Here is a 16,096-nt window from a genome sequence, read left to right on the forward strand (position 1 = left end):
ACTTGGATACATTGCATGAAAGCCAAGTCTGAAGCGTCTGACCTTGTTAAGAATTTCATTGCAATGGTTAAAACCCAATTTAACAAAACTGTAAAATGCGTGCGAACTGATAATGGCCCTGAATTTCTCTTAAAATCATTTTATGCATCTCATGGCATCTTGCATCACACATCTTGTGTTGAAACCCCCCAACAAAATGGTATTGTGGAGTGAAAACACCAATACATCTTAGAGGTGGCAAGAGCTATACTATTTCACTCATCCATGCCAAAATGTTTTTGGAATTTTTCTGTCAAACATGCTGTGCATCTAATCAATATCCAACCAAGTGAATTTTTCAAAAACAACTCTTCTTTCAACATCATTTTTAATAAAATACCAGATTTAAGCAATTTAAAGGTATTTGGATGTTTAACATATGCATCAACCCTTACTAATGGCAGAACAAAATTGGATCCGAGAGCCAAGAAATGTGCTTTTTTGGGCTTCAAGGAAGGGACAAAGGGATTCACTCTTATAGATTTGCAATCCAAAAATATATTTACATCTAGAAATGTTATTTTCTATGAAAACCACTTTCCATACTCAACTTCAGAATCTGATTCAACCGATAACCCAAAAATATCAAATGCTGAACTTATCCAACATTCACAAAAATCACAGCTCTTTCGACATAATTTTGACGATCCTTTTACCGATGACACATACAACACAGACAACTCATTCATGCATTCATCACACAACACATCCAATTCATCTCATCATATGCATCATAATGCATCTATTACAGATCACACATTAACACAACAAGATTCATCACAATACAGCTCTGCACCTGCCACTGCTTCACAAGCCACATCACATTCCACCAATCCTCATGCATCACCTGCATCTAGCATTCATCATGAATCACCTGCACCTAACTTCAACTCAAGTGTTGTTAGAAGATCTGCCAGAATTAGAAAAGTGCCAAATTATCTCAATGACTATCAATGCCACATAAATACCACTGCTACCAATTCTCTTTGCAGACATCCTATGTCACAGGTCATCTCTTATGATGCACTTAGTACAAAACATCGAGCGTTCTCTTTGGCCATTTCTTCAAATATTGTTCCTAGTGACTATGAGCAAGCTGTTGTTCACCCTTGCTGGAAAGAAGCCATACAATGTGAACTGGAGGCACTGGAGAGAAATCGTACTTGAAAAATCACCACACTCCCATCTGGCAAGAGAGCCATCAGTTGCAAGTGGATGTTCCGAATCAAATATCATCCTGATGGGACCATTGAACGCCACAAGGCCAGACTAGTCGCAAAGGGCTTCACACAAATTGAAAGAGTTGATTTCATCATAGTTGTCAGAACCGAACCGGTGATCGAACCGGTAAGATTACTGGGTCACTGGGTTACTGGTTCAACCGGTGGGTCACTGGTCGAACCGGTTAACCCGGTATAATTAAATAATTATGTAAAATTTAATTATTTTTTATTATAAGTATTTTTATTTTATTTTTATAAAAATAATTATCATTTTCAAATTTTAATATTTTATTAATTAATTTATATTTATTGTATTATTATATTATTATAAGTAAAAACTTACATACAGTTAATTTTCATGTGAAGTTGATATTTAAAAATAGTTGCTCAAAAGCAATGTAGCTTGGTGGTCAGATTGTTCTTCTTGCAACCCTGGAGTGAGGAGTTTGAATCCTATGTGAGCCATTTTGAAAAATTTTCCAAAAACCACACAGCTTTGACACTTGGCACGTTGGAGCTTATGGAGACCATGGTGGACTTGCAGAACCCAGATGCATCGTAGCTTCACCTTCAGTTGGGACCGGACCGCCCCCTGGACTGCAGCAACCAGGAGGCAATGGAACCAAATCAGAATCTGATCACTCTTTGTACACCAAACTCACCACTCATGGCGTAAAGTACTTTTTGGGTATGGAGGTCGCTAGATCTTCGAAGGGCGTTCATCTATGCCAACGCAAGTATGCTATGGATGTCCTCAAACGCAAGTATGCTATGGATGTCCTCAAAGACTTCGGATTCTTAGAGTGCAAATCAGTAAGCACACCTATGGATTACACCACTGCTTCAAAGTTATCTAGGGAGAGTGGGACTCCACTGGAAGACAAAACTGGATACAGACAGTTAATTGGCAGGCTTCTGTACCTGACCAACACCAGACTAGACATTGCCTATGCTATGGGAAGGCTCAATCAGTTCATCGATTGTCCCACTGATATTCATATGCAAGCAGCTTATCGTGTCTTAAAATATTTGAAAGGTTATCCCGCTGTTGGCCTTCTCTTCTTGGCAGATAATGATCTTACTCTTATCGGATTCTCAGATGCAGATTAGGCAACTTGTGCTGACTCTCGCAGGTCAATCACTGGTCACTGCTTTTATCTTGGTAAGTCGCTGATTAGTTGGAAGAGCAAGAAGCAGAGCACAGTCGCACGATCCTCCTCTGAAGCCGAGTATCGGGAAATGGCACTTGCAACTTGCCAAGCACAGTGGCTCTCCTACATCATGAAGGACATTGGACTCCCCATTACGAAACCAATTACACTCTTCTGTGATAACAGATCCGCCATTCACATCGCCACCAACCCAATTTTCCATGAACGAACGAAACATATCGAAGTTGACTGTCACACTGCCAGAAATCAACATCTTTCAGGCCTCACTCACCTGATGCCGGTCTCGTCCTCTAACCAACTCGCCGATTTTCTCACTAAAGCTCTGGCCCCAGCACCCTTCAACAACAACATTGCCAAACTAGGACTTCTGGATATTTATAGTCCTAGTTTGCAGGAGGCTGTAACTTGAATAGGCATCTTGGTAGCTAAAACCCATTCTACATTTGTAAATAGAAATTAGGAATGCCAGCTGGCATAGTTAATCAGTTAGAGATTATAGCTAATCAGTTAAGTTAATGATTCTTTTATTTTTTTTTCTTTTAGCTTGTATATAAACAGCATGTTTGAACAAGGGAAATCCCCAATTGAGCATTTTCACATCAACACCACTCTGAGTTCAATTCCTGTTTCTTTCTCTCACTCTTTCTCATCATATACTCTCACATCTTGCTTCACCATGGATGAAGCTTGATTCCTCATCTCTAATCTCATCGCCCTCTGTTCTTGGACTTGCACGATAGAGTTTGATGAGAGCATGACCCTCTCTTTGACGCGTTTCCACAATATGATCAAATTTTGTAACTAATACATTTTTTAGTAATATCTATATTTATCAACTTAAGTAGTCGTTTTAGATAAATTAAAACTGGTTTTGATTTCTTCACATCGCATACAAACAAACGTTTGCAGTGGGAAGCTATCTTTTAAATTCAAATAACAAAATTTTTGGCGGTGTTATGTGAATTTGTGAGTAATAGTGTGGCTGCAGAAGTAGAGGGAGTGGAAATAGTGGCTCAGTGTATTTTCGTTGGAGGAATTGGTGATCAAAACAATAGATTGTTCCAAGGAATTGGGTGTCGGGGATGCCATGCTGCGAAACACAGCCCTTCTTTTTAAGTAGTGGTGGCGCTTTTCAAAGGAGGATTGTCCGCTGCGGAAGAAGGTGGTTTGTGCTTGTAATAATCTGGACCCAAGTGTGTTGTTGTCCTCTCAGGTTATACCTATCAAGGGGACCCTTTGGAGGATATCTGCCAGATACAGTTCAAGAATCAGCAAGTAAGACAGAAGATGATTACTGGGTTGGCTATGGAGGTGGGTGATGGAAGAGGGACTCGGTTCTGGGAGGATGTCTGGCTGCGTGGTGGTGCTCTAAAAGATCAGTTTCCGAGACTTTTCTCAGTCTCAAACCAAAGAGGATCTGTTATAGGGGATTGCGGGTTTTTGGATGGGGCTGAGTGGATATGGAACTTCCAATGGAGGCGAGAGCTATTCCAATGGGAGTTGGATCTAGTGAACCAGTTGCATGATGTATTAAGGCTGGTCAAATTGGATTATGGCAGTGAGGATAGAGTTGTATGGAAATTTGATAAACAAGGGGTCTTTTCTATTAACTCTTTTATGCAGGTACTACAGGAGGACATCATTCCGGAGGATATAACAAGCTACAACTTTACAAAGACAATCTGGAAAGGTTTAGTTCCACCAAGAGTTGAACTGTTTGTTTGGTTTGTTTTGACTGGTAGGATCAATACGAAGGAGAGGCTGAGTCAGTTGGGAGTTATCCACCACGAAGATGTTGTATGTATGTTTTGTAACAAGAGTATTAAATACGGTCACCACTTGTTCCTTGGTTGTGATTTTTCTTGACAGGTTTGGTGTGCTTGGTTATCATTTGTTGGAATGCTATGGTCTTGCCCAGGGACGTTGAAGGAACATTTTATAAGTTGGACTGAGATATCAGCTAGCAAGGAGGAGCGCAAGAGGTGGTTGATGGATTTTTGTGCGATTACATGGAACATCTGGCTAGAAAGGAATCGAAAGATTTTTCAAAATAAAGGAAAAGGAGTTGATGAGATCATTCATATGTCCTTCGTGAACTATAAGGAGTGGTTAGGTGTGGATCCTTTTTGTTGTTGATGACAATGCCGGAAATAACAAGGGGATAAGCATTAGTGTTATTAGGAGTTGGCTAGATTGCTTTATGGTGTACACTGGTTCTTTCTGTTATTTTTCGCTCCACTTCTTTCTTTCCAAAAAAAACTGCAATCATAACCATGTATTAGTTATATCTAGTGAGGACTTGTGCAATAAATAGAGCACCTCCCCAAAATCCAACTAAGCAGAGAAGCAAGTCATAGCTTTTGTGAATGGGTGCAATACTGTAGAATGTATAGTAAAAATTAGATATTTTGAATGAGTGGAAGAAAATATAAAATTTCCATCCCTGTGATGATTTATTTTATTGCGTATGAGTGAAATATGTTAATTTATTACACCACTTTCTGAAATAGAACTTTGTCAGCGTGAGACAAAATGGTCTGAGAGTCAAAATATGCAACATAGTAGAAACTCTTGGCCACCAAGAAGGCAAGAAGAATGATTTTTTTTTTGGAGCATTTTTTTTTTTGGTTTGCACCAGGGTCTCCATTAGGCCAAAAGCCTAATAACTAATCCCTCAGAGGCACAAAATGGGTGACCCTCCCAAGCAAGCAAGTTTCATTTCTATCCTCCAATGAGTATCGAATCCGGGAGAGATGGTTAAAGGACACAGACCCTTATCCATCCATGCCAACTTGCGTTGGTTGCATTTCTGATTCTATTTCTGGCGTAGTAGTGGTTTTGGCAATATTCGGGTCATTTTGGTAGTTTCTGAGCTATGGCAGACTTTGTTAGTGGCTTTGAGCTATTTTAATTCCTATAATTTAAAAAGCCAGTCTTTTAAAATCATATTTTATAGTTTATACGATTTCCCAATGGCATGAATTAAAATACTTTCGCATTGCTACATGAAAATCCAGAAAAAAAAAATGAATCAAGTATGATAGTAAGTCAAATATCACCAATTTGAACATATCTTTTATTACTTAGATCTACAACCTTAAAGGTTGCTCTCATACGTTACTCAATGCACAAATAAATAAAATCGGGATAACACTAACAAATAAAATTAGAAATCAGCACATCACACATTTTTGCAAATTCAAAGACTAAAGATTAAGACTTCAAATTTCGGAAACTAAAGTGATTCCCATATGCAATGTCAGATGCTAAGGTAAATATTTACTATTATAACGGCACCAATACCCACTATAGTTAGTATCAATAAACCATTTTCAGTTAATCATATGCACCATTTGGGAAGACTGAGTGTAACATATCTAACAAAATTCACCCAGTCTCTTACAATTTCTCATTCCTGTCAGTTCTATTTTTTTATACCATACATACAATAAAATCTACATCTAAACCCTAGTATTACTATGATCTTGATTTACATTTGGACACTTTTGAACGCTTCCCAGATGATCCTGTACCATTGAAGCTTGGTTTTCTTCTTTTAAGATCACCGTTACTTCGAGAATCAGGGGATGATTTACTTGTTTTGCTGTGGTGAACAAGATTGGTTACAATGGCATATGTGGTGACATCACCCCTTGGTGTCAAGATGGTCTTTCTCTCAATAACATCATTCTGACCACATTTTGATTCAATAACTGCCTTCTCTCTTAGCTTTTGGAATATGAAATCCTTATCGAAGTTGAAGCAGTCGGTTGAACCCTGAAAAGATTAATAGTTTAGGTTTAGACCACACTTCTCAATACGCAGGCATGAAAAAATGGTTTTCTTTTGGATTAAAAACATAGGCATCAGACATTAGAAGGAATAAAAGAATGAACATGGTACCCCCAATTTTCTTTCAGATCATACCAAAGTGATGGCGGAGTTTTCGAATAAGAAATGGTATTTGCCATGAAAATGAGAGAGAAAAAACTTCACCTTGAAATCAACTGGAACATCAATTTCAAGGGACGAGCAGCCACAGCCATCACCGAAATTGAGTTTCAGAACCATTTCAAATGCTTTGTTATATGCTGTTCTCCTGTGAAATCAAGTCACCCATGTGATAAGAAGGTGCAGGCCATGACATGACATCTATTTTGAGTATCAAAACTTATTGGAACAGAATTATTTCCATTCCATATTCCATAATTTTTAACAAAGTTTCACTACTCCCAAATCAATTTTTAATCTCATCTAGTGTGTAAGGAGCAGTGAAGTGAGTAAAATCCATAAGAAAGAATATATATATATATATATATATATATATATATAAGTGTTTTAAGAAGGATACCTGCAGAACAAGATAGGTATGCTGGTCAATTTCTGGCCTAGTGATGATTTTTTTAAACTTACATTCATGATAAGATTAGAATGGTTAATGAATGCATTACACCAGCAGCCAGTAGGATAGGCAACAAGAAAGAGCTGCTCTTGCCCTAATTACATTGGAAAACTAGGAGGATTTATCGCCATCGTTACGTTTACCAACAGAAAATACTTTGACTGGGAACAGGGATCAGAGAAAGGAAAGAGAAGAAGATATCAGGGGGGACTAAAAAGAAGAATCATAACTACATGGAAGATCAAGAGGGAAAAGGGAGAAAAAGGAAGCATTTTCAGCTTTTAAAACTCCAACTATAAAACTCTTAACATTACTATCCCTAAGTAGACAAAGCCAGCTCAATAAGCAATCAAATCTAAATTATTCATGGATAGAGAAAAAGTACTTAATAACTGCAAGCAAGAAAAAATCTAAACTACAACAATAAAGAGTTGGCTATATAGATCAAAGGAAAGTAATCTGTCTTGTAAATTATATAGACAAATAAATTAAATCCAAATGCTTCTCAGTTCTTAATGATACCAATTTAAGTGTTTCTGTCTACACTGCCTCTGATTTAGGCCACTGCAGGAAGAGGCAAAGGGGGTTGTAAGACCCAACAGTAATTAAATAAAAAGACTTTGGACAAGATTAGTTAAAGGTAGAGGAAAATAGAGAATAGTTAGTTGGTGTGGTTGAGCACTGTAACAGTTGAGAGAGTAGAGAAGCTTTAACTCTTCCTCATTGTATCCTTACAGATTCTATACAAATTACCCCCCAAATTGTTGGAGTTCCTCAGCACACTGCTGGGAATTCCCAATTCGATACACTAAATTTTATCTCTATTTCCTATTGCCAATATCACTTCTACCAGCTACACTCATTGAATCATATTCTCCTCATGTGTGACTATAGGGCATCTTCTCACATGATTGAGCCATCTTTCCTAAATAAGTGCCACCTCAAGTTTCGTTCTATTGCAATGCCTTTTTTGTTTTGGTAGATCCACAGATATCCTCCTGCTGGAGAGAATCATTCAAGCATTTGAGATCCCATAGAGAGGCATGAATCTCCCAACACCGGTTACTCGGCACCCAAGACCATTGGTTAAGGAGGAGTATCTGCCACTCCAACTCACCATGTCTAGGTCTTTGCAATACCTTTTAATACTATTGTATTTAATGTATACCGACTCCAGTCATCTGGTGCAATATTCTCATGTATACAACATTCAACTTATTCTCATAGCATTTTATTGCCTAATAATCAATGTTTTGTAGTTTTAAATACTACCAGAGAACAGTGTGAAACTTAAGTGCATATATACTATTGTAAGCTATACAGAAAAGCCCTTAATTCAATATTAATATTCTTAACTCAATAGTCATATTTTATTCCCATAAAATTGACAGCCAGTCTAGCAAACATGAAATGTGGGCCATAAATAAATTAAATGAGAAACAGACTAAACATATGAACTCACCTCAACAGATTTGATGAAAGGCAATGTTGCTTTCTGTCCATGAGCACTTGCAACTTGGAGAGTCCAGTTCACATATCTTTTATCTGATATCCATATGAATGAATTATGTTAGAGATATGAACCAATGTGTAATGTATGCAATGCTAGACAGTAAATCCATCATCTTGGTAAACTTTGTTAGTACCATAGATAAGACTTAGATTTGAGATTATAAGGGATAAAGGGAACAAGTTTTCACGGATGCTAATGAGATCAAACAAATATAAGGAATAGCAAAATTCATTGATTTTATTCAGTAATAAAGGGGCTTCATCCAGTTAATTTGATATAAATAAAATCTGAGATCACTATATCTAAGTTTGTAAGAAATTATACTAATTGTTGACTACAAATGCATCCAAACTTCCTTGGCCATTCATGATATGAAAAAAATTTGAACCAACTAAAATGCTAGTCAGGTAGGCCATTTAAGAATTGGGTCATGTCTTCCATTTTGATCATTCAAATATCTAGTAAAAAATGTGTCTGTGTCTCCGTGCATTCATAAGCTAAATGGACTCAATATAATTACAAACTAAATGCTGGTTACCAAGGCTCAAACCCTGCATTATGATAATCTGGAAAAGATCAATCCTTATAAAAGGAGGAATCTGCAGGTTAAGTTGGTCCATGACACCTGCAATTACCTGGCACCAATGTAATTAATTCTTATCAAAATGTATATCAGCATATCTGTATTCCTCATGGCAGGAGAAGAAAATTCAAGCCAGACTTATTCGCTTCAGATTGAACTGATATTAACATCTGGATAAGAATTCATAAGAAAATAAGAAATTTCATGAAACAGAAATGAATTCACACTTTAACAATGTCATAAACTTTTAAGAGACAGGTCAGGAAGGAAATTATCTAAGTAGTCAAAGCTTGTTTATTTTATTGATAACTTTAGAAAACATTATTTACTTACTTTAATTTATCTCAAATGCTACTAATGGAGCCATCCTTACCTAATTTGTGGTTTTTGACAATATTCATACAGGAAACAAATATCATGGTATTATCATAGAGGAGTTTCATATTACAACAATAGTAAGATCTACAAAGCATATCATTTACATGCTCTCTCGAATTTGATTCCTCTATAATGAGTCCTCACTCCTCACTTTGGAAAGAAGAGTAAGGTCTCAACCCAACATAAGAAAATCAAGGGAGAGGGTTAAATTGGGGTTTATTATGCATATGCAAGTAATATCAGCCACTGAATTTGACAATTGTTGAGAAATCTTTTTATGTTGACATCTAAACGGAACACTGTCCCTAGCGGAACTAAATTCGATTCTTTAATATCATACCAAATCCATTATATCTAATTAAAAATATAACCTAATCCAAAAGCTTTTCTTGCAGTATGCCCCAAAGATCACCTCAAATATTATAGTATAATAACTGTACCAAGGATAAGATTAACATAAAATATTTATACAATTGCATAATTTTATAAGATTGCATAATTGTTTATTATAACATCAATTCTTAGTTTAGAAACAGGAATTTATCGAGGAATAGAGGATAATGAGAAAGCAGTTTATATATCATCCAATAATAGAGAAGGCTGGGCATTAACAAGTTATTCAACTTCTTTTGTAACCCTTTCATCCCCCAGCTACACATCCTTATCTCTGTCATTGACTAGGTTAGTGCTTTTTCACAACATTTGCATCAGCATAAATTTTTAATGCAGAAAGCTTTGCAGGTAAGTAATGACTATAAATAGAGAGAGAAGGAAAACATCATCCGTAATCAAAGGGCAGAGGCTCAGATCAATACCTTATCTACAAAACCATGAATGACTAAAGCAGCTTTTTTGTCCTTCGGAGTTTTCTGCAGGTCCAAACATCTATAGTTAGATATTTACATTAATGAGAATGCATAGGCATGACAGCAATAATAAACTGAAACTTGAAACTTAAAAGCCAGACAACAAAATTAGAGAGGGACTTAAGAAATTGGCTATATAACTATGTCAGACTATAAATCTATAATACTAACTATAAGGAATAAGGAATTCCAATATTCTAAACACATTAAAGATATTCAAATGTATTATGGCATATGTTGGCCAAAGTCGGTTTCGGATTTGTCTAAATGATATCAATTTAAATCACTCCCTTGATCACCTTTACTGCTTTACATGCAAAGATGATCAAGGCAACCAAGACTTACTGTTATAATAATACTAGTTAGTGCTGTAAGAGCATGCAAACCAATAAATAACGGTCAGAAGGACTCGCATCTAAAACACAAGAAAGCAAAACTAAGAAAAACTAGCCAAAATATTTTTAAATTTTAACTGCATGGCAAGACTAAACTAAAACTACAGAACTTATGTGTTTTACCCATAAAATTTTCCATGGTTAATCGAATTAATTGAGCTCAAATTGGATCTATATTCCTTTTAGGAAAAGCAGCAAGTGTACCATTTTTTCCTTTACCTAGTAAGTAGAGAATAAGAGGCCTAAACCTCTAACAACAGCAAAGATAACTTCATTTTATAAGTTGGGAAGCAGGTTCACCCTGAATACCTGATATGATTAACATTCGGAAGCTGGCTAGAAGAAAATATGATATACCTGAAGATTTACAATAACAACTTTACCCCCACCACGTATTGCTTTCAAAGGCAAGTTGCACGCAGGAGTTATTTGCAGACTGCATTGAGATTTTTAGCCACATTATTGCAATAAAAAAATTGAAAATCAAGAAAATAATTTAATGACATGGAAATGAAAATGCATTGCTCATGTATTCACTTCAACATGGAGTATACGTGAAGCTTCATGTTCTTGGTTGAATGTATGTCTAGTGTAATACGCTGTTTATATCCATATCCTTGGCTATTAACTATTAAGTGATGATAAGTTACATTTTTCTTCTTCGCAATTCCATTTATGTTGCAAAATTTAGTTTCCTTCCAGAATATAAAGATGCAAATAGAACCTGTAACTAGAGATGGTTCAATTACTAGGATACTCCACTACTCTGCTCTCAAGGTCAAGCACTGTTAGTTTAAATGAAACTAATCTAATTTTGCATATCAATTTCGCTCTCCATTCTACCAAAAGAAGCTGGTTTATGAAAATAACAAGGTATTACCCAAGCAGTCAAGCTTTTCTCACGAAACTGTTAAAGTCAATTTTATTTGGATCTGTTTAAAATGAAGGCTGATTCTGCACAACCCAAAACAACTAAACTTGTACAAGTGAATAGGTAGGTGGGGACTGGGGACTAAGACAGAAGTCATTGGAATCAATAACTAATAAAAAAAGCTAGAATATAAAGTAAATGAAAACAAAAGTGTAACAGGAATAAATCATAAATCCTATTACTACCTTGTCCCCAAGCACAACACTATATCTGCCTGTTTGCAGTGCTTCTCTGCAGGATCCATTTCCTTTGGAGGCAATGCATCCTTTATACACAAGGAGATAGAGACATGCTTAGAGTTAAGAAAAAGCAGGCATATATATTAGACAAACAAAAGACAAACGTTCGTTAACATGTCCTTAATTATACACCATGGCACAGTAGTTGTCAGAAACATTAACAGCTAAAATCAATTAGTAGTCAGTGTCATGTTAAGGTTAGCTTGGTGAAGGACAATTTCGCCCAATAGACAACTTTCAGCAGTTCCCAATATAACAGTTACTTTTCCACTTTTTAGTGAGAGTATGTGTGGCTGCATGTAGTTGTAGTGTGTTACTTGTTTATATATATATATAGTACTGAGTCTGCATCAATGTAAAAGAAGACTAACATGCCAGGAAAGCAACAATGACCATTATCTATTGCGTGCAAAAAATGTACATGGTAGCCATGGTGTGCATGTATAGGCAAAAGTAACAAGAAATGAAGAAACCAAATAATGTATGTTGTTGTCTACAATTCAATATTTGAAGGGAAAAAAGGTCATTATTATCAAAAAGCACAATCGCGGGGGAAAAAAATTCTGCAGCTAAAACACCCATGAAAAGGCAGCAACCAAACTTGACATCTGCAAAACTGCAATTCTAATAACAAATTATTGACTCGATATCATATTTTAATACCAAAGAAAACACAAGATCCACTAGACAGACAACCATAATAAATCATATTAGTTAAACTTCAATCAAATTGCCATCAAATAAATTAACATTATCTACCTCCCAGTCAAGGACTGTATCCTTGAGTCTTGCTCCACATTTTTCATCTGAACAGCGTCGTGATGTCTCCTTTAAACCAATAGTTTCTACCTCAAAGTCACGAAAGTACCTTCAGAGGTTTAAATCATATGATTAGATTATGATCATTTAAAACCATATCTTTAAAAACAAGGATTTGTAGTTGACTGATATAAACCCCCCAAAAAGCAAACCAAGAAGAAAACCATAATTAAAAAAATGTTCACTTGGTGGTTATGTTGCTTCTGCATAACAGGAGCAAGCTGAAAATTATTTATAAGAAATGAGTTCATTTGAACAAAGTTGAATATGGAAGAAAAGAAGGCGTAACTGAAATAACTAAAATAACAAAAACTGGCAATGACTAAATCAGCGGTGACTTAATGCAGAAAAATCAGGACAAATCTAAATAGAAAATTTCACAAAGTCAATACAGGATGGAAAAGATTAAATATTAGAAATTACAATAGGGCTTTAATTTAAGAGAAAAGAGTTCTTGATGCTTGCAGCTTGTTCTGTTCATACTTGCTGCCATACTGTAAATATTGGTACCTTCATAGAAGACATATGATTGGTCGGAAATTGATCCTCTCAATTTTTTTTAATCGCAATTGATCTTTTAAAGTGCGATCTCACCCCATACAAGACATTTCTTTCACATGTTTTTCCTTGATCTCACTTAAGTCTCGTATGGTGTGAGATCATACTTCAAAGATCAATGGAGCAAAAAAATTGAGAAGATCCATTATGATGATTGGTCAACTAATCAACTCCCCCAAAATGACAGCCCATGCAAAAGTAGGGATCAAAGGGAAGTTAGATCTTACTCAACCCCGCAAGAAGGACATGTTTCCATGAAAGAATTCCCATGCAACTCAGCTAGTTTCTCCCTTGGTATTCCAGATCGAAGATGGAGACCATCAACATTCTATCATAAGAAAATAAAATATCAGAAGGCACCCAATAAAAAACAAAAGCGGAAAAAGTGAACATTTTTTCGCATGTCTAGAGAAAGAAAGTGTATACATAATATAAAAAACAATGACTCTACCTGACTGATAACAAACTTTAAAATACCAGCCTTTTCTAGTTCAACTAGAGCCATATGAGTCAAACTTGGCATCGCTCGATGAAATGGCAGTGATGCTTCAGGCAAGGCTTTACCTTCACGCTGTAATGACATAGAAAATACGGATAAGAACCTGACATGAAGTCAAATCCCACAATTAAACCAGATAGCAAAGACTATGAAAGAATGTGCATTGCAAATGATAGCAGCATCTGAATTAATTTTTAATAGCTTTGTCCAACAATATCAATTATCACAGTACTTTATGACTCTTCAGTAGAGAAACCTACATTTAACATAAAATTTTGGGTTCGATTTCAGTTCAACAAGATAAAGTGTAGGAGACATGTTTCTCTTTGGCAATCTCAGGTTCAAAACATATCCAAGTAACTAGGCTAGGAATTAGGATAAATCATGGGAATAAAAACTTAATTTCATCAGAGAATAAGCATTTGCAAGATTCAAAAATCATCACCTGAAGTGTCCAAATTCCCTTAGGACCTCTAAAATCGGGTATACCACAAGAAGTTGATATTCCTGCACCTGTAAAGACCACCAAGTGCTTACTCTGCAAGTAGAAAAATGAATATCAAGTTAAAAAAGCATATCACATAAATATAAAAAGATAAAGAGGAAAATATTTTATGTAAACATTAACAAGTAGCTCCAATTGATACCTTTTTAATCATGATGGCAAGTCGCTCTATCTGCAATGAAAGAAAAGTCAGCATATGAAGGATTAATTCTGGCCTAGGGAGGTAAATAGGTAATGAAGGAAACGTATCTACTCTTTACAATATAATGAAGGAAACCTCTCTCTAGGAAATAATGGCCGTATTGTATTCTTAGACAATAACAACTAAGCTTTATCACACTAGATGAATTTGGTTATGGTAGCTAAGACAAGACAAGAAAAAATGGAAAAAATCATGGAAAATGTGGACATAAAAAACGAGAGATGATTGAAGAAACAGCATGTATGATTCAACCAAATCCCAATTCCCAAAGAAAAGAATCCAATATTGAATAATTGACCAGAATATTCATGAACAGAAAAATGGCTCCATATCTGCATAAGCAATTTACTGCACTCTGCACACATACATATGGACAAACCTAAGCAAATGCCACTAAAAGGCTCAACGAAACTAAATACTACCAATTATAACAAGGCTAGCCACAATTGTCTGTATATTGACAATTTTAAGTTTTAACCTATTCAAACAAATATGGATGTTCAATTACACCTATGCCAATAGCATTAAAAGCCACCCAAAATTGAATTATAACTTGTGATGACCTAGCTAATGAATTTTTTATGTCAATTATGTTTGGATCAACAAACATCATCAATTGCATGAATCAACAAACCCAATCACCATTTATGCATAATATCTCTAGATCCTTAATCAGAGTGCTATTTCTATAATATAGATAACCATACTAAAGAAAAACTAAATGCCATTGGTTCCTAAGATCCAAAAAGTTATGAAAACAACCCTAGCATCCACCATGCCATGGTTGTTTAATAGTACCATTGACACAATCACACAAATAATATCCTCAAGGACAATGTATTTTATGTGAAATTTAAAATCACAATTTGTGATTTAAAACTAGTCAAACCAACTCATAGCGCACTTTGAAAAGGATCAACTGAGCCCTAAGTCCTTCGTAATGATAATCATAGAGCATAATTGAAGATATCAGCAATTTTACGTAAGGCAATACAAAAAAACAACCACTATCTCTAGCATATTAACCAACGTCTAGCAGAAACTCTTCTACATTGAGGTGAAAACCTAGTCAACATTTCAATTATCAATGTTCCAAAGCATCATTAACTAAAATTCAAAACCATTGCAATAAGACAAAAAGCTCATTGATTCCAATGTATTTCTCGCCATCCTAATCCAGCTCAGCACATATCATAACATGCATGCTGATTATGGGGGAAATTCAACCTAACCATTAAAACACATGTAAGGATCAACAACAAAGCTTAATCTTGCAGCATTTCTCGGAGAAAGATCATCCACAAAATGTTTCGTTACTGAAGAAACAACAAAAGATTAAGCAACAAGAAACACCAAGACATGGGAGAAAAAAACAAGAAGAAGGTGAATGGAGAGAGAAAGGAGACGCACTTTTTCTCTCAAAAGGTGAGAAGCATCGAAATGCTCAACCATTCCAACGTTGCCGACATCTTCTATGTAGGAAAGCTTCTCTGCGTACCCAAGAGACATGTTGATTGGTGATGACTCAGAGACTGTTCTCAACGATAGGAATGGCAATGAGTCAGAGCAGCCACTGAGAAACAAAGGCAGAGAGAGATCATCGAGACGGTGACGGTGACGGCGACGCGGGAGGAGGCAGAGACAAGGCAAGGAGAGGGAAAGGGCGGCAAGGCGAGGGTTGAGAGACGGAGAGTGGGGAACGGTGAGAAACGAGGGTTGAGAGACAGATATTGGAGAGTGAGATTTTGAGACTGTAGAATCAGGGTTGCAGG

At 36.0% G+C, this 16,096-nt stretch overlaps 1 protein-coding gene across 1 annotated transcript; it reads right to left on the reverse strand.

Moving 5' to 3' along the window:
- Nucleotides 5,661–16,096, reverse strand: LOC107616234 (NAD-dependent protein deacetylase SRT1). Its single transcript, XM_016318243.2, is given in 13 exon segments — nucleotides 5,661–6,211; nucleotides 6,431–6,545; nucleotides 8,258–8,381; nucleotides 8,888–8,984; nucleotides 10,126–10,179; nucleotides 10,929–11,007; nucleotides 11,688–11,767; nucleotides 12,501–12,609; nucleotides 13,346–13,446; nucleotides 13,570–13,689; nucleotides 14,063–14,155; nucleotides 14,265–14,294; nucleotides 15,735–16,096. Coding segments are annotated over 13 exon segments (1,401 nt in total). The 5' UTR covers nucleotides 15,834–16,096; the 3' UTR covers nucleotides 5,661–5,911.

This window comes from Arachis ipaensis, chromosome B01, assembly GCF_000816755.2.
Source record: "Arachis ipaensis cultivar K30076 chromosome B01, Araip1.1, whole genome shotgun sequence".
NCBI classification, from domain to species: Eukaryota; Viridiplantae; Streptophyta; class Magnoliopsida; order Fabales; family Fabaceae; genus Arachis; species Arachis ipaensis.